This window comes from Lycium ferocissimum, chromosome 6 (genome assembly GCF_029784015.1).
Source record: "Lycium ferocissimum isolate CSIRO_LF1 chromosome 6, AGI_CSIRO_Lferr_CH_V1, whole genome shotgun sequence".
NCBI classification, from domain to species: Eukaryota; Viridiplantae; Streptophyta; class Magnoliopsida; order Solanales; family Solanaceae; genus Lycium; species Lycium ferocissimum.
Genome location: NC_081347.1, coordinates 10,597,963 through 10,625,180, shown reverse-complemented (window position 1 = coordinate 10,625,180; position 27,218 = coordinate 10,597,963). Strand labels below are relative to the sequence as shown.

General features: G+C 34.5%; 3 protein-coding genes across 4 annotated transcripts; 2 read left to right on the top strand and 1 right to left on the bottom strand.

The window, feature by feature from the left end:
• The first annotated feature begins 430 nt into the window (after positions 1-430).
• LOC132060643 (uncharacterized) lies at positions 431-1,940 on the top strand. Of its 2 annotated transcripts, XM_059453622.1 has the most exons (3): positions 432-1,111; positions 1,192-1,375; positions 1,513-1,940. In XM_059453622.1, the coding sequence occupies exons 1-3, from the start codon at positions 689-691 to the stop codon at positions 1,527-1,529; spliced, it is 624 nt and encodes a 207-aa protein (XP_059309605.1). In that variant the 5' UTR covers positions 432-688; the 3' UTR covers positions 1,530-1,940. The 2 variants fall into 2 exon arrangements, with proteins under 2 accessions (XP_059309604.1, XP_059309605.1); XM_059453621.1 differs by having other exon boundaries at positions 431-1,111; positions 1,192-1,940.
• LOC132061089 (uncharacterized) lies at positions 1,532-1,960 on the top strand. Its single transcript, XM_059453961.1, has one exon. It carries the CDS (start codon positions 1,532-1,534, stop codon positions 1,958-1,960), a length of 429 nt encoding a protein of 142 aa, XP_059309944.1.
• A 12,663-nt stretch (positions 1,961-14,623) lies between these two features.
• Positions 14,624-23,516, bottom strand: LOC132059297 (pentatricopeptide repeat-containing protein At4g19440, chloroplastic). Its single transcript, XM_059451879.1, has 4 exons — positions 20,690-23,516; positions 19,966-20,070; positions 17,836-17,956; positions 14,624-14,720 (listed from the first exon to the last, which is right to left on the bottom strand). The coding sequence occupies exon 1, from the start codon at positions 23,326-23,328 to the stop codon at positions 20,824-20,826; it is 2,505 nt and encodes an 834-aa protein (XP_059307862.1). The 5' UTR covers positions 23,329-23,516; the 3' UTR covers positions 14,624-14,720; positions 17,836-17,956; positions 19,966-20,070; positions 20,690-20,823.
• Between the last annotated feature and the right edge of the window lie 3,702 nt (positions 23,517-27,218).

Below are 27,218 nucleotides of genomic sequence, written 5' to 3'. Positions count from 1 at the left end.
TTGAGAAACCTTAGAGCTGAAAAGAGGAGTAAAAGGAACCCCAATCCTAGAAAGAAAAAAAATAACACGAAAATACCATTAGGTGAAGCTGGTGTTGATAGAGGCTTTGAAGATATTGGTAGAAATAAGTCTGCTAGGTATGTGGGAAGATTAGGTGGAGATGAGGATTATATTGACAGTTCAGATTGTGGTAGTGATGACAGTAATGATGAGTTAGATGCTGATGCTGTAAGGGGTGCTGATCTACCAGCAAGAAGGAAGAGCACAAAGGTCAGATATGATCCAGCTTGTGTAGTTGCTATTTTTGAACTTGGTATGGTTTTGAAAATGAAAAAGTATTTAGGAAAGCATTGGCTGATTATGCAATAGAATACAAAGTTAGTCTTAAGTTAAGGCCTAATCAACCTGGTAAAGTAAGGGCTCAGTGTAAGGGTAACAAACAGTGCAAGTGGTTGTGTTATCTTATATGAGATAGAGAGATTCTGGTGACTTTATGATTAAGAGCTACCATCCTGTACACAAGTGTACAACTTCTAACAAGAACAAAATGTGCAACACCAAATGGCTTCTTTGCTAGATTTAAGGATGAAATAATTAAGCAGCCATCTTTGAGAATATGGGAAATACAAGACATGTGCGGGGATAAGTTAGGACTTTATGTTGGTAGGACAATTTGCTACGAGCTAAAATGCAGATACTAAGAGAGTCTATGGGTGATTGGAATTTAGAGTTTGCAAGATTGTGTGACTATTCTGATATGATAAAACAGACAAATCCTGGTAGTTCTGTTTGGGTGAGGATGGACAGAGAAAGTTGTCCAGGGAAGAATTTGTTTGTGTACTTCTATGTCTGCTTGGATGCATTGAAGAAGGGGTGGATGGAAGGTTGTAGGAGAATAATAGGTTTTGATGGGTGTTTTCTAAAGGGTGCTTGTAAAGGTGAACTGCTAGTAGCAGTTGGCAAGAATGGAAACAATCAGATGTTTCCTATAGCCTGGGCAGTTGTTGACTCAGAAACTAAGCATAGTTGGAGTTTTTTCATTAATTACTTGAAAGAGGATCTACAGTTGGGTACTGGAGAAGGTCTTACTGTGATGGCAGACATGCAAAAGGTAATGTACATAGTAACTTGTTTAATTTCTCACTGTTTCTTACTGTTGAGTGTTTATTTAATAATTTCTTTTCTTTGAAGGGTTTTCATGCTGCTGTAGAAGAATTGTTACCCGATGCTGAGCATAGGAGATGTGCAAGACACATCTGGTCCAATTGGCATCAAGAATGGAAGGGTGAAGAGAGAAGAAAACAATTTTGGAGATGTTCTAAGGCCAGTTTTGAAGTGAAATTCAGGTCAGAGCTTGATAAAATGAGCAAACTTGGTAAAGATATTTGTGCTTGATTTATTGCATTATCCAGAAAAATCATGGGTGAGGGCATACTTTAAAGAGCATTCTAAGTGTGATGTTGTTGAGAATAACATGTGTGAAACCTTCAATTCATGGATCTTGTCTTGTAGACACAAATCAATTATAACCATGTTGGAGGAAATTAGGAGAAAGATAATGACTAGACAATGTGATATGATTAAGTTTGCCAACACTTGGATATCTGAGATTTCACCTATGGCTAGACTTACCTTAGAGGATAATAAGGAAATGGCTAGGGGCTGCAAGGTTCTTTGGAATGCTGATGTTGGATTTGAGATTGGAGAGGGTGAGTATAGGCATACAGTTAACATGAGTACTAAGAGTTGTAGTTGTAGAACTTGGCAACTGAGAGGAATTCCATGCCAACATGCTGTTTGTGCATACTACCACATAGAACTAGAGCCTGAACACTTTGTGGAGCATTGGTATAGGAAGGATACATTCTTAAAGGCATATAGTCATTTCATCCAACCAATTCCAAATATGAAGATGTGGCCTGAAACAAACAATCCAAAGATTGAGCCTCACTGCACCTAAACCAATGCACAGCGGCCGAAGAAGAAAAGAACAAAGGCAAAGATGAACCAAAAAAGATGAGGTATGGAAAAGTGTCCGAGAAAAGGGGGAAAATAACTTGTTCAAAGTGTCATCAACAAGGACATAACAAGAAATATTGCAAGGTAAAATAGTTTTCTTTGCGTTGGTTAACTTGTTTATCATGTATTTTGGGTTTTTAAGTTGGTTCTTGCCTTTAAATATGCGGGTTGTGCCAGGTGCGAAGCACCTAGCCAAAGTTTACAAGACCTGTGAAGCACCTAGCCAAGCTGCACCTACAAGCTTAAACCGGCCTACGCCTTCGGCGACGGTTTGTGATGATACAACTAGAGTTAGGAGGGTGGTCCAATCAAAAAGAGTTAGAAGCTCAAGCCAGCCAGCCCCACCTACAGATACAAGTATTCCTATTACAAGAGGAATAACAAGTCAACTACCTCCTAGAACAAGACAAGTTGCTGGACAGAAGAGAGCTAAGGTTGCAACTGGAGAGGAACCTACAAGTAGGGGACACAAGAGGGCAGCTGATGTTGGATTTGGCATATACACAAGTACAAGTGGAACTCAAATACTAAATGTAAGTCAATTCTAACTTTGGTCTCTAAAACACAACTACATGTAACAAAACTGACTATGCTTCATTTTTCTGCTAAAATGCAGCCAGGAACATCAAGCCAAAGGATTCTAAAACTGGTTCAGCTTACAAGGATGCAAGTCCAACAGGCATAGACCTTGGTTATAAAGCTAGAGGATTGAGATGGAAAAACAAGGAAAACAATCACTGGCCCCCAATTGAAGAGATGGCAAACAAGAAGAAGAAGAAGAACTAGCAGTATTAGGATAGGATGTAGTACTTAATTGGCAATGTAATATGGCACCAAACAATTTCTCTTTTTGGATGGTTATTTTGGCAATCTGATACTTGTATGTAGCAGTAAACAATTTGCAGTATTTTAATGTTTGCTTTTGGCTACTTGTATGCTAACTTTGAGCTCATTCTTGAGCATGTTAATATATTAGCTACTATTTGGGGTTACCTGTTGTTAGTGTTTAAACAGTTGTGCTAATGTAATTATAGCTGCTGTTGGTGTTAAATAACATTGGCCTACCTGTTGTTGGCAATAATATGTAGCATAAACTTATTGGAAGCAGGCCAGGTTTTTGTGCAACTGTGTGAGCTCAAAACAGAGCATTGTTGGCAAATACAGTATAGACAAAACAACATTTCATTTCATTTCATTCAAAATGCTGGTTTACATGAGTGACTGTTGGCCAAAGTTCAGCCATGCCAAAATACAAAATTGTCACAACAATGCAGTAACCAAATTACATTCCAAGAATCCTAACAATATTACAACTACACAACTTAGCAAAAGGCAACTACTTAAGGAGCACGTATTGTACTGCTCCATCTAACAATTTGGCTTGATTTTCCATATCCCGAGCATCACAAAACCAGCAACAATGGCAGCTAACAATGAGCATATTTCTTGCTCGAATTCTTTTCTCTTCAAAAGCCTTCACTTTCTTCAACAAACCCCGGATCACCCTATTTGCTTGCGCGGTGCCTATCTTCCATCCAAAAGAAATAATCACAACCACCCATTTTCTACAAAACCAATTTTCAACCCAACAATTAATCATCTAATAAATAATTAAATAAGGAATGAATGAAGATATAAGTTTACCTTTGGTATTTTACAACATAAAAATCTGCGACCTGGGTTTAATTGGGTCCAAGAAGTCTTCAATAATGCTTCATTACCACATCTACAATATCGGGCATGTTCATCAAAAAACTCCATGAAAGAGTCGGATAATCTCGACATAATAGTAACAACAATGGAAGAACGAACGTGATGAACCAGAAAATATTAGCAAGAAGCGAGAAAAATATTAGCTTGAATTTGAGGAAAAAATTGATCGTGAAAAGGGGCTAAAATTAGGGCTAAATTGGATTTAATTTTGAAGTGGGGAAGATGATATATATATAAAAGGGTGAGTAATAAGACCGTTGGCTGCCACATAGGATTAAAAAAAAGGTTACACGCGCGTTTTTTGGTGATAACACGCGACATGCCAACGGTGCAAAAATTGTCTAACTGGAACAGGTATTGCCAACCTGGGGTGTCTAAATGAAACAAGCTCCACTTTAGGTGCTCAAGTGAAAGAAGTGGACGACCACAGATGTCTGCCGATGGGTTTGGCCTATGCATATAATACATGTGCATACAATCTTTTAGAAATATATTATTTAGATATACATATATAAGAAAATTTATTTATGGAGCGATATCAAATATAATCCCTTTAATTAGAAAATAAAAAATATTTTTGCGCGATTGATCTAATATTTTTTAATAACTGTGGCGAGCGCTAGTGACCTAACTCTGTATCAAAATGATTGGAATGTCTAATCTGCACGTATAAGGTCAATGGTGGTCAATGGTTACATATATGCTGGCAACAATTGTAATTTAAGATTCTATGGGGGAACTTAGGTAATAATGATAAATTAGGAGCCCTATTAAGTAAAACATCCTTTTCTATAGATTATACGAATCATTTGTCCTTTTTTTCTTTTTTCTTTTGACGGTTGTGGCTTGAGTGGAAACTACTATATATAGAGGGCCTATGGGATTATGAAAAGCTACCTGAAAATCATCAAATAGTATTCTTTCAGAAAACTTTGAAACATTTTCTTGTTCAAGACAAACCAGAAACAATATTCGACCATTCTGTTTGTTCTATTTCTATCTATACAGCAAAAGAAAAATAATGGGAGGGTCATCAGTGGCTCCATTAGACAGGACATCATCAATAGAGAATGAACCTAGAACTCTCAATCTCAATCAAATTCAGTTTGCTAGAGTATGTCAGCATCTCCAATTTCATTATTCTTTTTCTTCTCTCTTCTCCTTTTAATTTTCTCTTTAGAATTAATCGTAAGTACCATTTATTTTTATTAAGATTAAATCGTCTGAATCTGAATGCACATATTAAAATGTGCAAAGATGTCAACGAGAAGTGTGAATTTTTGTTTCATTTGTTTGGTTGGACGAAAATGTACGAAGTGGCGTTCCCTTTTTATACAAATTGATTTTACAATTTTGTTTCTTGTGAAATGAAACAAGAAATGAAAGATAGTTAGTTTTCTCTCTTTAATTTCTTTCCGTTGTTTTCCACCTTAAATTAAACGAATCTTTGATTGTTGCCGTGATGGAAGTTTCCTCTTTACATGCAACGGAGTGTGTATACATATGGGACTCGCAGGTGGCAGCACTCATTTATAAGTCTGTTTGCCCGAACTTATAAAATTTATTTATTTGAAAATTATTTTTTCTAAGAATTCTTTTTGAAAAAGTAATTTCAAGAATAGAAACATTTGTCTTTGATTAATCAATTTAAAAAGTACATTTGCCAATATTGGATCGGAATAACAAAAAATTACTTTTATCACCTTCCTAAAAAGAGATTTTGCGATAATTCGAAAGCAATTTTTTCCTTCATATAGGTCATGAACCAAACATCTCAATGCCCATTGAATGATAAAAAGCTATTTCTACTTAGCCAATTCCAAATATTCTAAGGTTGCACGCTTTGTTGTAGATTAAGTAGGTCTAATTTAAGAAATCATCGATAAGCTATCAAAAACGAAAATTACTATCGATAGATAGATTAATAAAGACGAGGAATTCGTTGGATTCCCAACTTCCGGTATCAATAGGTTGGTTTGTTTTGTTCAAGGGAAAAAAAAAAATTAATTTGAGAATTGTTCCTTGAACCGAAAGAGAGTACTTGAGTTCTCTCGACTCTCTAAAATAAGGAAGCTGGACTTAAAAGTCTATTAAATAAAGTAATATGGAAGTAGAAATTTATATATGTAGTGTTACGGTCGACTTTCGACACCTATTCCTCCTTACATGAACAAATTAGACAGTCTTAATTAATGGTATGTTCTTGCTTTTGAATGCAGGATGCAGCACTTTACGTTATTAATACAAAAGGTTTTGAAGAAGCTATGAGAATTTTCACAAAGGTAACTTCTCAATCTTTTATGTACCTTTGCATCGTTACAATTTATATAGTTTTAAGTAGATTTTCTTATGTAAATATAATAATGTTTTAACCAATTAATTCTATTGAACACGTAATTGGAACCTTTAGCTCGGGGCGGAATCAGAATTTTCACTAAAGGGTGTCAAAATATAAAGAAGTAAATTCACGAAAAAGTCAAGGAGTGTCAATATATAATATATATACATAAAAATAAAAATTTCATCTAGCTACACAGTGTAATTTTTCGATGAAGGGGTGTCGGTTAACACCCCTCAGTTACATGTGGCTCCGCCAATCGGCTCCTGATACTAATCAAAGGGCCAAATATTCGGGGGTGGGTGGAAGAGAAAAGAATTAAAGAAGACCCAAAAAAAAAGTAGTAAAAAGTTGGGGAATCGTGAGGAGAATAGTTTTTTAGAAAAAGGGTGAGAATAGAATATTGCCAATCGAATACAACTATATGAGACTAGGTTTACGTGTACTATTTTTATTTTTCATTAGTGGTAGGTGATAAAGCAAGAGTCTTTGTTTTATTTACGTAGAGTAGTTGCATGGCGCAATTTGATTGCGTGGTCTTTAGTTGTTAACCACCTCATATCATATCAGCTTGCCCATTAATATCAATTTATGTGGTCCACAAGATCCTGATTTTAGGCATAGATTGTTGTTGCTTTTGTTATGAGCTCGTTTAGTAGCTGATTGAAATTAAATGATAAAACACTAAATACTGCAAAAATAATTTTAGTTACTGAAATTGATTTCATAATTATGCAGTACATATTTGGACGACAGTATTGAGACTAATAATTAGTAGTAATATTTGTTCGTGTGTTTGATTAAAAAAAAGGGCTGATAACGTTGTGTTGGTTGACAGGGATTGGAACCGGTAGTTGGTTGTGTACATGACAAAGAGGAAGACATGATGATGGAGGAGATGCAAGGTTTATCAAATCCTTTAAGGATTAATTCAAAAATTAGGGACATTGCTACTGCTCCTTTCTAATCTAATTTTAGTTTCACAATGTGAGATATCTATATCACAAAAAAAGAAAGTTGTGTAGGAGATGAGTGGTTTTTGTGATCGAGGCCTTGGGGGTTGTTTTATTCTTTATACCCTTTTCCCCTTTACAAAGCATATGTATATATCCAATGTGCTGATGAGTTGTTCCGGCCATATATACATTCCAAACATACTGCTAATTTCCAGTTTTGCATATCCTGTTGGGTCCGCCTACGCCTAGGCGGACCTAAAATTTAAAGAGTTAAATTTTTAAAGATTTTTCGCAGTAAGTTCAACCTATTTAAAGATAAGGAGTTCAGAGATATTAGTGGTTCCAATATAATATATATTTATTTTAGATTTTATGTCGAAAATATTGGGTTCACATAAATTCGTCTAGTAACTTTTTACTACTTGTGTCATAAGAGTAATGTTGATTGGCAGGGGATAGTTGTTAGGTTACTCATATTCAATGATGTCCTAATATGGTATGATATCGATTTGTTCTGCACCAGAGTTGGTACGATTTTCCTTGGAACTTTACACTATAAACTGCATTTATGGTCCTGCTATGGTATGGTATCATTTGTTCTGCACAAGGGTTGGTACGATTTCCCTTAGAACTTTACCCTATAAATTGTATCAGCACAACATGCTAGATTTTGAAATTTTCACAAGCTTAGAAGCGGTCTAAAATATGATTTTAAAATAGTCATTGTCTTTAATGGACTAAAATTTGGAGGAAAATTAAAATGTGAGCTACAATACGAAAAAAAAAAAAATATATCAGCACAACATGCTAGATTTTGAAATTTTCACAAGTGATAACTCCAGCATGCTGTCGGAGTTCGAACACTCTTTTTATTGAAACTCTAACTTAATGCGATGGGAATATCAAAAAACTCCTTTTACGAAACTCCAACTTAATGTGATGGAATTTCAAACGCAAGAATTAATTCGTTGAATTCTCTTCCTGTCGAATCATGAATTTAGTGACATAATCCTTTAAGTTCACATGCCTGATCACTAATTGCTTACTTGAAAAATGTCTTTACGTTTGTGGTGGATCAACAGGCTTGTACTTAGTTATTACTTCTCACGGTCAACGTGAACAATTTCAATCATTCTTTTTCCCATACATGGTTTTTGTTAGCTATGACGTCTTTCTCATGGTAGCCTGGTAGGCATTGCGAATTACGGATTTTAAAGCGTAAAATAGGAAAAAAGAAGCTAAGTAATAGCAATAACTTACCATGGTTGGTTGTAGCGGCAGAACCATGCTACAACTTGTTGGAATTTAACTTGAAAAAAGTTAGAATTTCAGGACATAGTATATAAGTTTCACCTATAGAGAGTTTCAAAACTCCAATGCACAAGTTTTGCTTGTGGAAACTTCGATCTCCAAACACTTACTGATGTACCATTTCGAGATACATTCTGTTCAAATATTTTTTTCACATTAAAGAGTGGGTAAAATATTACTCCCACTGTCTCAAAAAGATTGGCATTTTTTGTTTTTCGAGAGTCAAACTTCTTAATTTTGACCGTGTAAAATATAGAATCTTTAATTTTTTTTGAAATGAAATTTATATATTTGAAAACTACGTAAAAAATACTATCAGTCATCATAATTAATAATTTAAAGGGACAAGGGCATAAAGGGCCGTCCGGCCCAAACTATTCCCACCGGATGGCTCATGTTTCTCCAAACCCAAAGTGTAGCCAGCGCGACCTTTTGTGGTGACTTTAGTCGCCACTAAAAGTCCGCTGCGGAAAGAAAAAAAAAGGACTATTTCTAGCGGCTTTAGTCGCCATTAAAGATCAATTTTTTTTATTTTTTATTTTTTTATTTTTTGGGAAAAAGCCACTGAAGATCAACTATGTATCGAAAATGTATCATAGTATAAAAAATGTATCATTGTTGTAAGAATATGTATCCCTACAATATATGTATAGAAAATGTATCATAGGTTTTTATAATTGTTGTTTAATTTGTGTATAATAAATGTATCATCAACGTATACTCACTAATCATACATATATTATGCATTAATATGTACATTATACATTGATTATACACTAATGATTCACATATTATACATATTCCATACATAATATGTATCATCAACGTATAAATTACTAATCATACATATATTATACATTGACTATACACTAATGATTCACATATGTATCGAAAATGTATATCTATAGAAAATCTCACTAATCATAGATATATTATACATTAGTTATACACTACTCATTCACAGATTATACATACTCCATACAGAAGCATAGAAAATGTATCATTGTTGTGTAATTTATGTATAAACTGTATCATTCTTGTATAGAAAGTGTATCATACGTCTAGACAATGTATCATAGATATACAATATATAAACTGTATCATTCTTGTATAGAAAGTGTATATAAACTGTGTCATTCTTGTATAGAAAGTGTATATAAACTGTGTCATTCTTGTATAGAAAGTGTATATATAATTCCAGTATATGTATATAAATTGTATCATTCTTGTATAGAAAGTGTATCATACGTAAAAAAAAATATCATGCATATACGTATAGAAACCGTATCATTGTTATATAGAATATGTATCACTACTGTATATGTATAGAAAATGTATCATACATATAGAAATTGTATCATTATTGTATAATATGTGTATAATAAATGTATAATTAACATATAATTTATGTATAATAAATGTATAATTTATGTTTAATAAATTTATAATAAATGTATACTTACTAATTTTATTAGTTTGTAGATATATTTTAATTTGTTAAGTTTTCGATGATGGTTACTTTAGTTTATTTATTTAGTTCTTCTTTTTTAATCCCTAGTAGAAGATAGGAAAATAAACGGAAGTTTGCAGCGAACCTTTAGTGGCGACTTTAAAAGTCGCCACAAAAGTGTTGAGATATTTCTTGAAGGCTCAATCAATGTACAAATATATACATACTATACATATTTTGAAATATTTTTTGAAAAATATACACATATTATACATGTTGTGAAACATTTTTGGAAGGCTCAATATAAATTTTAACCTTTAGTGAAGACTTTTTGTATTGCCACTTAAAAAAAAAAAAAAGGTGGCGACAGAAAGTCTTTTTTTTTTTTTTTTATTTTATATGGCATTTGGGCTGCTGGGCCGGCTAACTCATGGTGTTAGGCCCAAATGTGGGTCAAATGTGTGATTACTTTGGCCTGTTGGCCATTATATGTCCTTTTCCCTAATTTAAAATATTTAAAAATATATAAAAAAATTACGGTCGAAGAACAATTCATTTGACTCTCGAAAAGCAAAAAATATTAATCTTTTTCGGACTGAGGGGGTATCCATTAATTAGTTTTGAGTTAGTGGCTAATATTCTTTCCGATTTGCCAACGTCAAAAATAGATGGGCCCTTTTTTTGGGGTGGTCTTTAAATTTTACCCCTCATATTTGTGACCTTTAAGGGCCTGTTTAGAAAGCTATCTGGTAATTGGAATTGGTATAATTACTAGGGTAGTAATTACACAGCTTAGTAATTACACAGTAGTGTAATTACAACGATCTGTTTGTTTGTCATAACGTAATTACAGTGTAATTACAAGCGTGTTGTTTGGTTACACAAGTGTAATTACACGGTAGTTTAATTTAAAAATAAAATTTAATTATACAAAATTTAAAATTAAAATTTAAAAAATATTTGCCTTTATAAATGATATTAAATTAGTTATTTAATAACACATTGTTTCTTGAAAATATATTAATTAATAATCATATATTTGTAACTAGTATTGTAAAAAATAATTGATATATATTTTTCAAATTAATAATATTTAATTTTAATTAATTATAAAACTTAAAAGAAAACTTTTTTTTTGTGAGATCGTCATGGATTGGATGTTTGACAAAAAAATGATACTTATAAATATAATGCCATAATATTATTCAAATGTTTGACACCAAAAATTCATCAAATGTAAGTGAAAAATAAACAACATGCAATGTGAAAGCAAATAATTTAAAATTGAAAATATAACCTAAATTCAAAATCCAAAAGAAAAAGTTTAACATAATACTCTTATGTCAAATTCCAATATTACATGAGTAAGTTCCAATATAACCTAAGTAAATAATTCAAAAGAAAGGGAAAATATAATTTTATAACCTCATTCACAATGAAATTCTTCTTTAATAACGTCACTCGTTATATGTCAAGTTTGTTAATGACTCATTCTTTCCAATATTAAGAGGTATAGTTTCAAAAATTAGAATAATAACACGATTATGCTAAATGAATAAAATAAAAAAATACGAGTAATTACATGGAACCACAAGAAGGTTGGGAATGAGAAGAAAGGAAATGAAAAATAAATAATATAAAAAGAAAAATACATTTTAAAAATAAAAATAATAAAAAAGTAAAAATAAAAAAGAAATTAAAATAATAGAAATAAAAAATAAATTAAAAATCAAAAGAAATTAAAATGATAGAAATAAAAAATAAATTAAAAATAAAAAGAAATTAAAATAAACAAAAAAGAAACAAACTAAAAAGTAACTGTGTAATTACACCCAATTCTCAACCTCCCCTTGAAAATTGGAGAGTGTAATTACACGTCAATTACACTCAATTCTTACCTAACTGTGTAATTACTTGGTCAAACAAACAGGCCAAATTGTGTAATTACACCCAATTCCAATTACCTGGGTGGCTTTCCAAACAGGCCCTAAATTTTGCCCTTTGGCTAAAACCCATGAGTTCTGGGTTCGAACCCCGCTCAGTCAAAAATTTTAAAAAAATTCGTAAGGCAGAGTTTGAATTTCACTATGCCCCCTCCGGTAGACTTTTAGTTATGTTTAACTAAAAAAAAGTCCGCTTGGGGCGTACTTTCCTCGAGGCGTATATTTGTTTTTATTTTACTTTTTAAGGTAAACTTTTAGTTATACCTTAACTAAAAGTGTCTCATAACACATAACTAAAAGTATGCCCCATAAGGCAGAACTTTTTCTTAAGGCATAACTAAAAGTTTGCCTTATAAGGCAAAGTCTATGCCTTAAGGAAAAGTTCTTGTCTTATGGGGCATAATTAAACTATGCCTTAAGGAAAAGTTATGCCTTATAGGGCAAACTTTTAGTTATGTCGGATCCGGCATAACTTTAGTTTTTCCTTAAGGATTATATGCCGGATCCGGCATACACCCCCCAGCCCTGCCTTGCAAAATTATTTTTTTATTTTATGCCTGAGCGGGGGTTCGAACCCAGAACCTCAAGTATTCGCCTACCTTTCTAAGCGAAGGACAAAATTTAAAGAGTACAAATATGAGGGGTAAAATTTAAAGACCATAAATATGAAAGGCAAAATTTAAAGAATACCCCAAAAGAAGGGTAATCCGCCCAAAAAAATGAAAATAGATGATCTACTTCTCTTCCCGTATCAGAATGACAGCAACCATACGTAAAATTGAGTTGGCCAAAGGATGCTTATAAATCAATTCGGAAGGCTATAATTTCACTAATTGGACCCATAAGCAAAGCATCAAGTTCTATATTGGGACAACGTGTTACCTCTATGGTCCAGTAATTAAGGGAATGGTCCAAGTTGCTAGGTCCACGTTGATCAAATTGATTGAGCGAAAGAACATTCACGATGAAAACGAAATTGCTGACGCCTGATAACATAATGACGTCTGTCAAAGTTCTGATTTAAGCAATAAGCTAATGTTGCGTCAATAGTGACTTTTTGAACTGCTAATTAAGTTAATAAAGTTTTAATTACCTGCTAATACGGCAATGTAATTTGAGCAATAATAACTTTAGACTAAAACACAAAAATCTTTAAAACTTCGGAGATGCCTCACGTAACTTGGGATGCAGAGACTCCACAAATTTTTTCCTGAAATTACGACTGATATACCGTTCAAACTCAAAGAAAAACCTACAGGGTTTCAGCTTTTTATCAGTTTTGAACTCCTGGGATTTTCATACCAAATGGTCTATAAAATTATAATGACTTACATGCCATGACAATTTTTGCTTATTAACACTGTAACCAATTATGTCCTTTATAAGTTATATGAATGAATGCTTCCACAGCGACCAGAGGCCACTATGCTATAGAAAGCACTTGCAGAGTCCTTATTTCCGTGTAAGATACAAACTGCAGTTTGATTTTGTACCGTTGGAGGATAGTAACACAAATAATTGATAAGAAATATACAGTATAGGGAACGAATGATTCTGCTTGGTGAATCACAGGAGAACCATAGATATTGAACATTCAGGGTGAGTCCAAACTAAAAATAGTCAGAATATTTCTAAAATGAAATCCGGATTTGGGTCCGTCTCTAACTGATACATCTTACCTATAATGGCTATAAATATCATTATCACCGCAAGATACTCTTGTTACGTTTTTCTCGATACAAACCGACTCATTATACAAATGTGATGACTCTAGACAGTATATCACCAGTGCAGCCAAAGGTCTGTCGCAAAACTAAGTAGACCGTAGCCATAGAGATGGTAATCGAAGATACAGAAATGGTGATTACAGAAAAAGAGCTGTCAGAAAATCCGAAGGTAGATGCCACTGGTCCGATGCAAGCACCGTGTTGTGAGCCTTTAAAAACCTCAACCTCCTTTCTGCGGGCTCTAGGTTAAAATAATTTTACATGTAACGCTAAGTCTAACATCACTGAGGACTTGGAAGTGTTTCCTTGTAAAGGTACGATTGCTACCAGTTTGCTGGTTGAATCTGAGAAATCCACAAATGATAGTCGTAGATAAAGGAGGACAATGTTGGTGCCCTGGTTGTGGAAGCACAAAAGAGCAGTCCTCTAAAAGTGCTTACTTCTAAAATATCAATAGGTCTCTCTGGAAGAAATCTAACCATCAGATTTGCCAAAGCAAATCGAAATCACATACTATGCATGTGGAGCCATATTGACAACATTCGTATTTGGTCACGACTTGGTGATGCCAGTTCCTCCAGTAAGCTTGTGTTAATGGGTCTGATATAACAACCGAAAAGCCTTTCTGTTGCTTGCAAGATCATCAATTAAACTGTTTCGTGCTCCACTTCAACCCTTGCCTGCAACACATAAGTAACATGTCAACCCCGCATATATTGCTCGAGAGACTATGCTATATATGGATGCATCAGGCGTCTAGAGCCTGCAAAACTGACATCCTCTCATGGTATCAGGAGAAAAGATCGAACTTCCTCAGCTTATATCTAGAAGATTATGTAATTGACAAGGACTACAAGAGCGGCAAGATGGGATGGTTGGTCGATGGAAAACAAGAATATGGAAGAATGAGGAACTGATGGCTAATTATATGGGAAATGCATATACCTATAGCTGTGGGAGAAGCAAATGTGAACGAACTGAAGCAGACATCTATAGCAGATTTTGTGCAAAACATACACAAAGCAATTGCTTACGTGACAAATGTAGCACAATTCTTTAATTTACTTGAATGAATATATAGTAGCACTTGATGCTGTCCACAAGATGGTCCTAGGCCAAGATGGCCCTGCCATTTTGGTCTTATCTGTACGAACAGTCCCCGCAGCTGAAGTAGGTTTTGGCTTTTCAAGTGCAGTTCCAGGCACAGTCTGCTCCATCATACAACGGCATGGAGTTGGTAACTTACCACAATGTTTTTTCAACCTATGACAAATGACAAAAGGATATCTAGAGATTTAGGTATGTCGCTTGTCTAAGTAAGACGGATTAGTTAAATATTAACTTTTACTCCAAACAAAAAGTATATCAGAAGCAGTGCTTGAAGGAATGTACAAACCTCTAGGATATAAAAAGATTCATTATATTTCTTCCAATACCAATCAACAAGGATATGGAGGCAACACCGTTGATGAGAAACAATTATCAAGAGAAATTTGTGGATTCTTGAAGTTTTTACAGTGAAGTTTTGATTGCAAATCTCGATTGATTGTCAATTTGCAAGACCTATCTTTAGTTCCAGACCATGAGATCATGGTCACACTACTAAATTATCAAATACCACTGTTGGACAAAGTGGATTCACAGAATTGTGTCTCATTCAAAAACACAACCTGCATATCTTTTTTTTTCCTGATAATTAGAAAATTCTATGATAATTGTATAAGGCACCATAAAATTAGAACTCCTGAAAATCTAGCCAACCCTCCACAAGTTGGCATTTCCACTTTACACCAAAAAAAAAATCACAAAGAGGAGATTTGACCCTCAACAATGGACCCTTGATCCCTTCAAAGGTTCTCCGGTTTCTTGCTTCAAAAGACAAAAATACAAAAAGGAGCGGACTTCCGTAGCTTCTTTTTCTTTGCATCCACTTTTTTCATCTCCACCTCACCATTGCTTACTCTCTGTAAGCGCCCATAGAATGCAGAATATATTGCATATATCAATAACCCATCGTTCTGATGCAAATTAACTATGCAACAAAAGGTGGTCCACAGCCTCTCTGTGCTTCTTGCACATGCAACACTAACACACAACAATGCAACTTCTACTTCTTAAGTTATTTGCTATCAAGATAGTTCCCTGACAAACACACTGAGTGAAGACTGCTACCTGGTGCTGTAGGGGTGTGTTTGGTATGAAGGAAAATGCTTTCGAGAAAAATACGAGTTTTTTTCTTTTTTATTTGTATTCAGTACGTAAGCAAAAAATATTATCCCAAGCATTTGTATATAATTTAGACAAATACTATGAGAGTTGGGGGTGGGGGTAGGGGTGTTCGGTATGGTGTGTTGGAGGGTGGGGAGGATAAAATCAATGTGGAATACCACTTGAGGGACTTGTTTTCCCTACTTCCACTAGGGAAGTTATTTCCTCATTTTTAAGGAAATGTTTTCCTAGAGAAAATGTTTTCCAAGAATTTTGACCAACAGAACATGAGAAAATTGGAAAACTCCATATGGAACACACCCTAGATGTCAGAGATGTCTACACTGAACAACCATCTAAAATAGGACTGAGAAGTGTTCTGGGTGAGGCCATTCCAAATCATGCAATCTGCTCACTAATCAATACACTGCTTAACTATATATTCTCCGAAAGAAAGATTCCCCTCTTCATATTTCCTTTTTTCTGATAAGGTAAGATTTTCACCCCTTTATATTTTCAATTTTCTAACAGTCTTCTAAAATATGTCTTGCGATGCCTGACTTCCATCTCGCTTTAGAACCTCCACTTCTGTGATCCTTCTATTGTTGGCCAGTCCGAAATATCTAGGGAACTCATCTTTTAATGTAATGTGTTTTCTTCGCATCATACATCTATTCTATTTAGTCAGCGTTAAAACTTCTCAGAAATACTGTGATCGCAGCACTCATATCAATCCGGGAGCCTCTTATCAATTCTTATTACACAACTTTGATAGAGCAAATCCAATTTGAAAAACTCAACATGGAGTTGGGGATAATCAGACTCGAATGTCTAAATTCCAACAATGGGTGTGTTCGGTATGGAAAATGTTTTCCAATTTTCTCATGTTCGGTTGGTCAAAACTTTTGGAAAACACATTCTGTAGGAAAATAAGAATCTTAAAATGAGGAAAATGACATCCCTAATAGAAGTAGGGTAAACAGGTTCCACAAGTGGCATTCCACATTGATTGTCTCCTCCCCACCCTCGAACACACCTCATTTTCACCCCAACCCCACACCAAACCCACCCGCACTCCCCCCCCCCCCCACCTTCCAAAACCACCACCGCCTCCTAAGTATTTGTCTAGATTATATACAAATGCTTTTAGGATAATATTTTTTGCTTACACACAGAACGTAAGAAAATAAGTAAGAAACCCACTTATTTTCGTGGAAAACATTTTCCTTCATGCAAAATATACCCAATATCTCTGTTAGAGCGTATGAGTTATTCACCAAGAAAAAAAAATGCCATAACTAGATAAAGAGCTACTTCTGATCATTTTATTAAGAGCAGGGATACAGATAACTAAAATAGAGAGAAAGGGATAAAAACATCACATTCACAATTTGCCAAGATCAATCTTTAAATTAACAAGGCATAAGTCCAAAATTAGTTGGGATGTTTCCTCGTAGACTACTTTACGGTATCCGTTAATTTTCTGCAACCTGCTCCTTTATCTGGACATGGGACCAGCTATATACTTATCACTTCTCTAAGATCAAAAATCTAGTAAAAACAAAGGGACCATGTAACAAACTGCTAAACTGCACAACTCTATAAACATCAATGTCCATCAAAATTCACAGGTTTTTCATACTTGGTCTTTGTTTTCTGATAGGCCATATTAGGTCTTCTTTTCCTTTTAAAACTCTGCATCTTACAATTTTTTACTACAAATGTAGAGCAATAATTTATGGTCTATTATCAAGACCGTCTAAATGTCAAATCGGTCGTATCAAGAACAATCCCTCAACTCCTTTGGGACTGAGGTGTAGTTAGTTAGTTGGTTGGTTGATTCACTGATTGATCAAGAGCATCTATATGTTTAAAGTTTAAACTAACCAATTGATTAATAACTCAGATCTAAACAATCTCAAAATGGATTAATCAACAAATATGGGCATGGCTAAATAAAGGTACGTATGTAGATGCTAAATATCAAAGAGAATCGTTCATTTTAGGAGCTTGTGATGAGAAATAAAAAGTGTAGAAAGCTTTCCAAGAGTTAAAGGGTTATAGTTGCGAGCGTGTCGGATCCTTCAAAAGTAGTGTATTTTTTGAGGATCCGACACGGGTGCGGCAACACTTTCGAAGAGTCCGAGTAACTTAGGTTGCGAGTAAGTACCACAAACCTTCATGACGGGGATTGTTTAGTTACACTTGTCACCAACCGAGGGATAGAGGTGCTAGGAGCGTTCAAGACCAAAAAATCTCCACTATCGGAACTGCTTGGACAAATCTGCGCTCTGCAATTACACAAAACCATATTGAAGGAAATACATTTTATTTAATAATGAACTGAATTAAAATTAAATACATTAAAAGAAGTTAATGTGCCTTGCAATAAAATACTGCCAAAAATGCGTAAGTGACTACCGTTCCAAACTTCCAATACTAGTTGAACTCTAAACAATCAGTCTAACCTAAAGTTGGCTAGACTTAAAGCCTGTGCCTGTTCTTTACATGGGATATAATTAACCGGCTGACACCTTCTCAAAAGATAATTAACCGGCTGACAAAAGGACTTTGAGCTTTACCCTGTCTGCACGTTAGAGCAACAGAAATAAAATTGCAAGATTATGTAATCCGCACCTGATCTATTCATGGATAAAATAACTTCCTCCTCAAACTTTTATTATTTCTTCAACCTCGTTTACCCCAAGAAAATGTTATCATGTGCAATCAAGGATGAAATTTTACCCTGTACTTAATAACCAGCAAGCTCTCACTACAAAGTTATAGAACAGATGGCTACTTAATTCAGATTATTTAGGATTCTAAAAATGAAAAGTCACTGCCTTTACAAGCTAACGGAACTAAGAGAGTTTTGCATTGACTAATATACAACTCTCGGCTTGTGAACCTTCATAAGTAGCAGCTCGCTATGCAAAGCTTTGCACAATGTAATTCTAAATAGATGGTCGGTGGACCTTTGTGCAGTTCAATTTTCTTAGAGGTACTCCAGAGATATATTCTATATGTCAATAGTAAACAGTAGTGCTTAAGAACTCCCAAGTCCAAGTAATATAACCAAAATTCAACTTCGAATAACAAAAGAGTAATGCTGACAAAATTGTCATCTTTAAGGAACGAATCTGCAGCTTTCAAATTCTTTTTTTCTTTTTTCTGATAAGGAATTGTAGCTTTCAATTTTTATTGATAGCCGTGGTATCTGGGCGAGCTTGTGCGTACCTCGACTAATTCTACGGGGTAGTTGTTACCTCCCACCAACACAAGTAGCTTTCAAATTTTAAACCCCTTATGAATCTTATAATGATACTTTTTAACAAAACTATCATTCATATTTAGGACTTACTGTTAAATGAAAAAAAGGCTCGCGATCCCTTGCAAATCAACTATACGGAAATAGTCTAATTGAAAGCAAAAATAGAATGTCCTATATTTTGAAAATTCTATGCCACCACATCCAATTTGTCATAGCTTGACCTTTTCCATACCACCGTAACTGATAGATGAAAGGCGCCTCAAGAAACCTTAATATCAGCTTGGGTATTCACAGCACCCGGAACAGAACTATAAAAGCTGATATTACCTTCCTTTCATAACCTAAAACATATCCATCTTCACCCCCGTTTAAATCTATATGCTTCCATTTTTGGAGCTGCAAAATTAGTTCCAATGAACTCCTATGCTCCTTATATTAAGATTTTGTATAGCACTACATTTTATTTCAAGCTAGCAGAACACACCCTTTTATCTAATTTGTTTGCACATCTGAGAAAATCAACTTTTCCTTAAGCAATTTGGTCAATTTCTCAAAGTGAAAAGGAAGAATTTCAGTAATTTAAGGACATCATCTTTCTTTTCCAATAGAAAACCAAAATGATAGGATTTGAAAAGCTGATCCATAAATTTGTGTAAATGACCTATCAGAAATTTCCAGTCTATCAGAAATTTGTCCAAGCTACAAATAGTTTAAGAATATTAAGCATGGAATGTTTCCTGTTTGTTTAGCTTAACTCTTGAATGGGTTAAACTGATTCCATGGTATTCATTTGTCGGCCTATAACTGAAAACTAGAACATCTCCCCAGGCGAAAAAAACTAAAGCAAGCATCTGCATAAGTGAGGAGGACCAGTTAGAAAGTCATTTTTTTCTAGATCAGTAAGCAAATGAAATAAAATTATAAAAAGCTCAAAAATGTGACAAAAACAAACACAAAATTTAGGTGGCAGCAGTGACACGGAAAAAAGGGGGTATATACTACATGTAGCAGAAACCAAACAAACATTACCTTAGAACCATCCAACAGCTGCCTTGGATCCTTGATCTTCACCAGCATTAGCAACAAACTCAAAGCACAAGGAAGAAATCTGGACCCACAATAATGACCCAGTTTCTAGAAATTAAAAGATAGGAAAAAGAGATTATCAGTACATGTTAGCTCTAAGGGGGGAGGATATTGATAGAAACAATGAAAAAATTTCAAAAAAAATTCCAGAGAAAGTAAAATACAGAACGTAAGTTCACGATAAATAATGGAGGTTTAAGGACTGAAACTGTGAAACAAATCTATCAGCATTTAAGTTTCAAGACAACTGATTAATACTGAGGACAATGCAAGAGCACTAAATGACCATCCTGATTAATGTACCAAAAAAAAAAAAAAATGAGAAAAAGATAAAAGAGACACAAACAACTCATGTAGATTGAAAAAGCAAAAAACATATGATCAAAGATGAATACTAAATGCAATACAAGTAAATGACACGAGAAGTTTAAAAAAGCAACAAAGGATGGTTAAAGTGGCAACATATTGAAACTGGTTGAAGATGCTAAAGCAGGCAACTAATATTTCAATCTCCAATATTAGGATAACGACCCTACCCTGTAGAAATAACATATAAGGATATTAAAATGTCAACATAATCCCGTTTTCCCAAATAATGAAGGAATAAGTAAAGCCAGATATAATTGAGAAAAAAGAATCTGTTAAGTTTCAAAGATGATAGTCTAACCCAATGTGCAGACGTGTGCTGTTGCCATAACTCCCCGTTGTGTCTTTACAAAATCAGACTTTACATTCCAGCATGTGCTCAAGCAAGTGTATATCTTTGATGCATTAAAAATGTGAACTTCATGCCAGGTCAGATCATTCTTGGTTTGCACTTGCTGATCTCTGGGGAAGCAAATTTACTAAAGAAGTATATGTAACTTCATCTAAACCCACTCCTGTATGGGAAATCCGATCTAAAAGTGAAAAGGCTTCGTCTATTTCCCCTTCCTTTATAAACCCCTTTGTCAAAACGTTATAGGTGACAGAATCAGGAGCATTTCCCTTCTGTACCATCTCAGCAAAATAGTCCTTAGCTTCGTTAACTTTGCCAGCTTGGCAATACCCGTCAATAATGACTGTATAAGTTATCTTATTAGGTTGTATGTTGTGTGATGACATTTCCTGCAAAATGCTCCTCGCTTTATCCATCTGACCTAACTTACAATAACCACCGATCAATGCAGTATAACAAACAACATCAGGTGAAACTCCTTCCTTACGCATTCCATCAATAAGGTTCTCAGCATCCTCAATAAGCCCGATGTTGCTCATGCCATGTATAAGAGAGGAATAAGTGACAACATTTGGTAGAATACCCTTGCTTCTCATGTCATCGCGAAGTTTAAGGGCTTCTTTCACATTACCATTTCTACAAAAAGCTCCAATAAGAATGTTATAAACAATTATATTTGGGGCTAAACCTCGTCTGAGCATCTCGTGGAAAAGGTCTCTGCCCTTTTCAAGTTTGTCAGCTTTGCACAAACCATTAATTAAGGCCCCATAGGTATAAATATCGAAGACAAGTCCCTTGCTTCGACATTCATCCCAGAGCAACAGAGCTTCATCGATCTTACCTTTCTCACCAAGCCCGTGTAGCAGCACGTTGTAAGTTGAAATGTCAGGTGCAATTCCTTGCTTCAACATTTCTTCTCTCAACATAAAGGCACCATCCAAGTTTCCCTCTTTGCAAAATGCAGATATAAGAGTGTTATATGTCATGCTATCTATTTGACTACCGTTTTCTAGCATTGTTTTCAGCAGCCGAACAGCTTCTGGTACGTTACCAGCTTCACAAAGCCCGTGAATTAGAGCATTCGAAGTCACTGTATTTGCCGTTAGTCCTTTCATTAGTAGCATATGCCAAAGCTCAACTGCCTCTAAATGCTTTCCTTCCTTGCAAAGTCCACTAATTAATGTGGTCAGCAACGCATCATTTGGCCTCAAACTCCTTAATATCATTTCCTTAACAAACTTTAGTGCAGAAACAAACCTAGAATTTGTACACAGTACAAGAATAACATTACTGAATGAACCAGGATTTACGCTCAATCCATGTAATAACATCTCCTCTAAGAGTTCTTCAGCTTGACTAGCTTGATTTACCTTGCAGAACCCTTTGATCAGTGAATTGCAAGTAACCGAGTTGGGGAAAATTCCTTTTGTTAACATTTCATCCCTTACCTTTAGAGCTTTCTGGATATTTCCCGCCGAGCAATGACCATTGATGATGGTATTATAAATCACCTCGTTCGGAACAATCCCCTTGTTCGACATTTCTTTCAACACACAATCAGCTTCATCAAATTTCTCAAGTTTCATCAGACAATTAATAAGCATGCTATACGTGACAATACTCGGGTTTACACCGTTTAATATCATTTCTTCCTTCAAAAGGAACGCGTCCTCCAAATCACAATTCTTGCAAAGCCCATGAATAAGGTTATTATAAGCAACAACATTCGGCACAACACCCATTTTTTCCATCTTTCGAAACAACTCCTTCGCCTCGTCCACCCTCCCTCCTTTGCAAAAACCATTAATCGCTGTACTAAACAAGTAAACATCCGGTTTAACACCATTATTCAATACCCCAAAAACCTCGTAACACTTCCGAAGCTCGTTCTCTTTCACAAGAGAACTCAACAGAAAGTTACAAGTTTTCAAAGAGGGATACAACCCCCTACTCGCCAACGACCTAAACACATCCAACGCAACATCAAACCCAACATTCTTGAATTGGGTACAACATAAATGAACCAAAAGATCAAATGTCCTAATAGCAATACCAAAATCCGATAAACGACTTAACTCAGCTAAAAAAACAGCAACTTCTACATGCTTTTTTTCGGGGTTATCAAACAATGCAGGTAGTTTCCCATCAATTAACCTTATCAAAAGCAACCTAGCTGGAACATCATTATTCGACGCAACGAGCAAACGAAGCAAAGTACAATAAGATCTAACACTGAACTTAAAACCACAAGAACCTGAAGCAATATGAAAGAATTTCAAAACATACAATGGTTTCAAAACAGAATGAATTTCCAAGAAAATAGCATCAAACTGATGTGGAGTCAAATGGGTAAGCAAATCTTTAATCTTTAATGAATCTAATGGTGGGTTTGAGAGAACAGAAGTAACCCATTTTTGCAAATTCAAATCAAATACCTTTTTAGGCTTGTTATTTGATGGGGTTTGTTGTAAAGGTGGGGTGGTTTGATCTGAAGAAGAAGAAGAAGTATAAATGACACAAGTTAAAGGGCGTTTGATATGTGAGAAAATAGCTATAGTTTTGGGAATTTTCAATCTTGTTACGTCCATCTATCAATATTATCTCTAAGTGTAAAATTTGTATAAGCCTTTGTACACATAAATTAGCGCTTAGAAAGGGGTAGAAATGGTGGCAATGGAGAAATAGCCATGTGTGTGTAGGTTGGTTGATGTGGGAAGAAGAAAGGCCACGCAGGTTGAGTTTTACCCAGAGGGTTTTTGGTACTTGTTTCAACGGAGACCCAACACTGTGGGGAGTTTTTGGGCCTATCAGAGAAAAGTCAAACTAGGCCCAATATTGAGGTTATTTTGGGCTTGTCCTGTCAAGAATATATATTGGGCCAAGAAATGTTATGGGGGTTTGGGTCAGGAGAATCCGCACGATTGCCCAATCTTGGGGTGGTCGTTAATTTTTGTCACTCAAATAGTTGGTCTTTAATCTTCGACACTTTAAGTAATAAAAAAGTGGTCAAAAATATTCCATAGTCTGAGTTTGAACTCCAGCAGAGTCAAAATAAAAAATAATTTCGTAAGGCAAGATTTCATAACAAACTATGCCTATTTGGGCAAAGTTACATAGAAAGTATGCCTTATCCGGGATAGTCCTGTAGCAATTAAGTTATCCTACAGAACTATGTCTTAAGGCATAATTTAGCCCCAAATAGGCATAGTTTCTAGGGAAAAGGACACTATATATCCAATGGCCCAAAGTAATGCCACATTTGGCCAATGTTTGGGCCTAATACCCTCAAGAGTCCGGTCGGCCCAAAATAATGCCAAAAAATGGCCGGTCGGCCCAAAATAATGCCAAGGCTGGCCGGCCCAACAGCCCAGGCGCTTAAAAAAAAAAAAGACTTTTTGTGGCGACTAAGTCGCCACTAAAGGGCTGCTACAGCATATATACATATGTTGGAATTATATATACACTTTATATACAAGAATTATACATTTTTTATATATATATGCTGGAATTAATCTTACACTTATTATACATAAATTATACGTTAATTATACATCTATTAGACACATATTATACAATAATGATATGATATTTATTTTTAACATATACAATAGTGATACATATTATATACCACAATGATACGGTTTCTATGATACATTTTTTATACGTATGATACACTTTCTAGACAAGTCTGATATAGTTTATATACACATGCTAGAATTATATATACACTTTCTATACAAAAATTATTCATATTATATACAAAAATGATACAATTTTCTATTCTATAATACACATTATATACACAAATGATACATATTATATACAAAAATGATACATACCTTAGTGATTCATATTTTATACAGTTTCTATATATTATAGATAGGTACTGATACATATTTTTATACATAAATGATACATATTATATACAAAAATCGCCTCCGAGTTTTTTGGGATATTTCTTATTAAATATACACATATTATACATGTTTTGGGATATTTAACCTTTAGTGGCGACTTTTTTAATTGCCACTAAAAAGCCTGATTTTTCTGTAGCAGCCCTTTAAAAGTCTGACTTTTTAAAATAAAAAATAAAAATAAAAATAAAAAGGGGCTGTTGGACCACCCAGCCTTTAGTGGCGACTTTTTAAATCTTTTGTGGCGACTAAAAGTCGCCACAAAAGGCTTGCTACAGATTTGGCTACCAGATGGGAATAGTTTATGGGCTAATTTTTGGGTTTGGGAATAGATGGGCCAGCGCATGGGATTATTTATGGCCCAGCGGCCATTTGTGTCCTTTCCCCTAGTTTCTATGAAAACCTTACCTTGCGATTTTTTTTTTTTTTTTTTACTCTGATGCGGTTCGAACCCAGAATCTCTGATTTCATAGACCAGTGAATAAGGGTATTTTGGCCCACAAATTTTCAATAAATGAGAAGTAAGGGTAAAAATTAAAGATTGGCGATTTGAGGGAGAAATTTAAAGACCAGTCCATATGAAGGACAATTTGCGTAATTTTTTGGTTGAGAAAATATATTGGGCCAAGAAATTTTGTAGTCCGAGGATAAGGGTAGTGGGCTTAGATTCCATAGAGTTCAACCTGCATTGAGCTTTAGTTAAGCTTACATCCATTTTAGTAGAAAAGGAGAAATTGGGTTCGTAGCTGCTTTAGTGAGAATTATCTCCAATTATTTATCAAAATACATCTGAACTATCACCAACTATTTAAACACAATCTCGATCATTGCTTTAAAAGGCATTTTAGGACTCGTACCGAGGCGGGACACTAGCAAAATGTCCCCGGTTCACATACGAGGCTTAGTTCCTGTGAGGCTTATACCCTAAGCGCCCGACTATACGCCCTAAACATACCTAAAGCCCAACGCTTGGGGCTCGCCTAAAAATTCTTACACAAATTATATGTTAAATTTCTTAATTAAAATCATTGACCTCATAATTCTTTAACAAATGAATAATACTTAATAGTTTTTCATCTATAGAAATAAGAAGATTGGTTGTAATTGGAATAACAAGCCGTAGTATTGCATATTTATTATTTGAGAACATCGTGAGTTGTGAGGGTGAATATCACTTAATATTTATTTTTAAAATACAAAGCCGAATTGTACATTTTCACTTGTTATTGGTCTTTTTTCCTATGTATCAAAATTGTCATATTTTATTATTTCTTTATTTGAAAGTAATTTTATTTTTATTCACGAAAGAGTTACGTTTTAATTATAATACTGATAAAGTTTATTGATTATTTGTTTATAGGGAGATAAAATGAATAGATAGTAATATTGTTTTAAGAAATTGTGATTTTTTCATTGTTTGAAAGTTAAGATGTTAGAGTTGATTTGCATTTCATAATAGCTTTTATTTCATTATATTGTTTAACTTGTAAAATTATGTTATATATAATTACAAGTTGTAAGTGGCGTATACTGGATGCTTTGATTAGTTTTTTGCGAGGATCATCTTCTAATATATATATATATATATATATATATATATATATATATATATATATATATATATATATATATATATATATATATATATATTTATTTATTTTTCTTTTATTATTATATAACTTTACCTATTTAAAAATATTTATTATAATTATATTATTTTTATGAAATACTAAAAATTAAATACCCATGGGGCTTACGCCTCGACGAGGCATATGTAAAACGTCCCGCCTTACGGCCTCGCCTTTTAAAACACTGATCTCGACTAGTATATGATGGTAATGGAAACTCGCAAAAAAGTGATACTTCAAATATATTTTTGACTATTATTCTTATTTTATTTATTTATCCAAGTAGTTCCTTTAATTATCCGCGTGGAGGGTCATTTGGCACCATTTTTAAACAAAAAAATAAGTGTACATCACACACCATCATATACTAGTTGAGATGTGCTTTGATAAATAGTTGGTGATAGTTCAAGTAGGAAACACAAACACCTGATAATTCAAGTAGGAAACTTGCAAAAGTCATACTTCAAGTGTGTTTTGGACCATTACCTCCGAGACTAATGAAGAAATGGTCTCTTGTGGCCATTTACAATTTTGAATAAAAGAAAATGATATTTTTGATCTTCTGTGTATTTTTTTCATACTTCTTATGTGTAAAATGAAGAGTGCTTTATAAAACTTAAAACTTGTCTAATAACCTCCCCCCAATACTTCGTCGGCCTACCTCTACCTCTCCTCATACCCACGAATATTAACCTCTCACACCTTCTCACCTGTTTATGCATCTCTCCTCATATGCCCAAACTATCTCAGCCTCACTTCCCTCATCTTCTCCACCACGAAGACCACTCCATCCTTGTCTCGGATATCTTTATTTCTAATCTTATCTCTCCTAGTATACCCACACATCTAACTCATCATCCTTACTGCCACAACTTTGATCTTTTGTACACATACAGTTCTTAACTAGCCAACAATCCACCCTATACAACATGGTTG

What these genes read in the sequence shown, in the direction of transcription:
- LOC132060643 (XM_059453621.1), top strand. Translation starts at nt 689, where the DNA reads ATGCAGATACTAAGAGAGTCTATGGGTGATTGGAATTTAGAGTTTGCA. An exon ending in TGATGGCAGACATGCAAAAG is followed by an intron (nt 1,112 to 1,191) that starts GTAATGTACATA and finishes TTTTCTTTGAAG; the next exon opens with GGTTTTCATGCTGCTGTAGA.
- LOC132061089 (XM_059453961.1), top strand. Translation starts at nt 1,532, where the DNA reads ATGTTGGAGGAAATTAGGAGAAAGATAATGACTAGACAATGTGATATG.
- LOC132059297 (XM_059451879.1), bottom strand. Translation starts at nt 23,328, where the DNA reads ATGGACGTAACAAGATTGAAAATTCCCAAAACTATAGCTATTTTCTCA.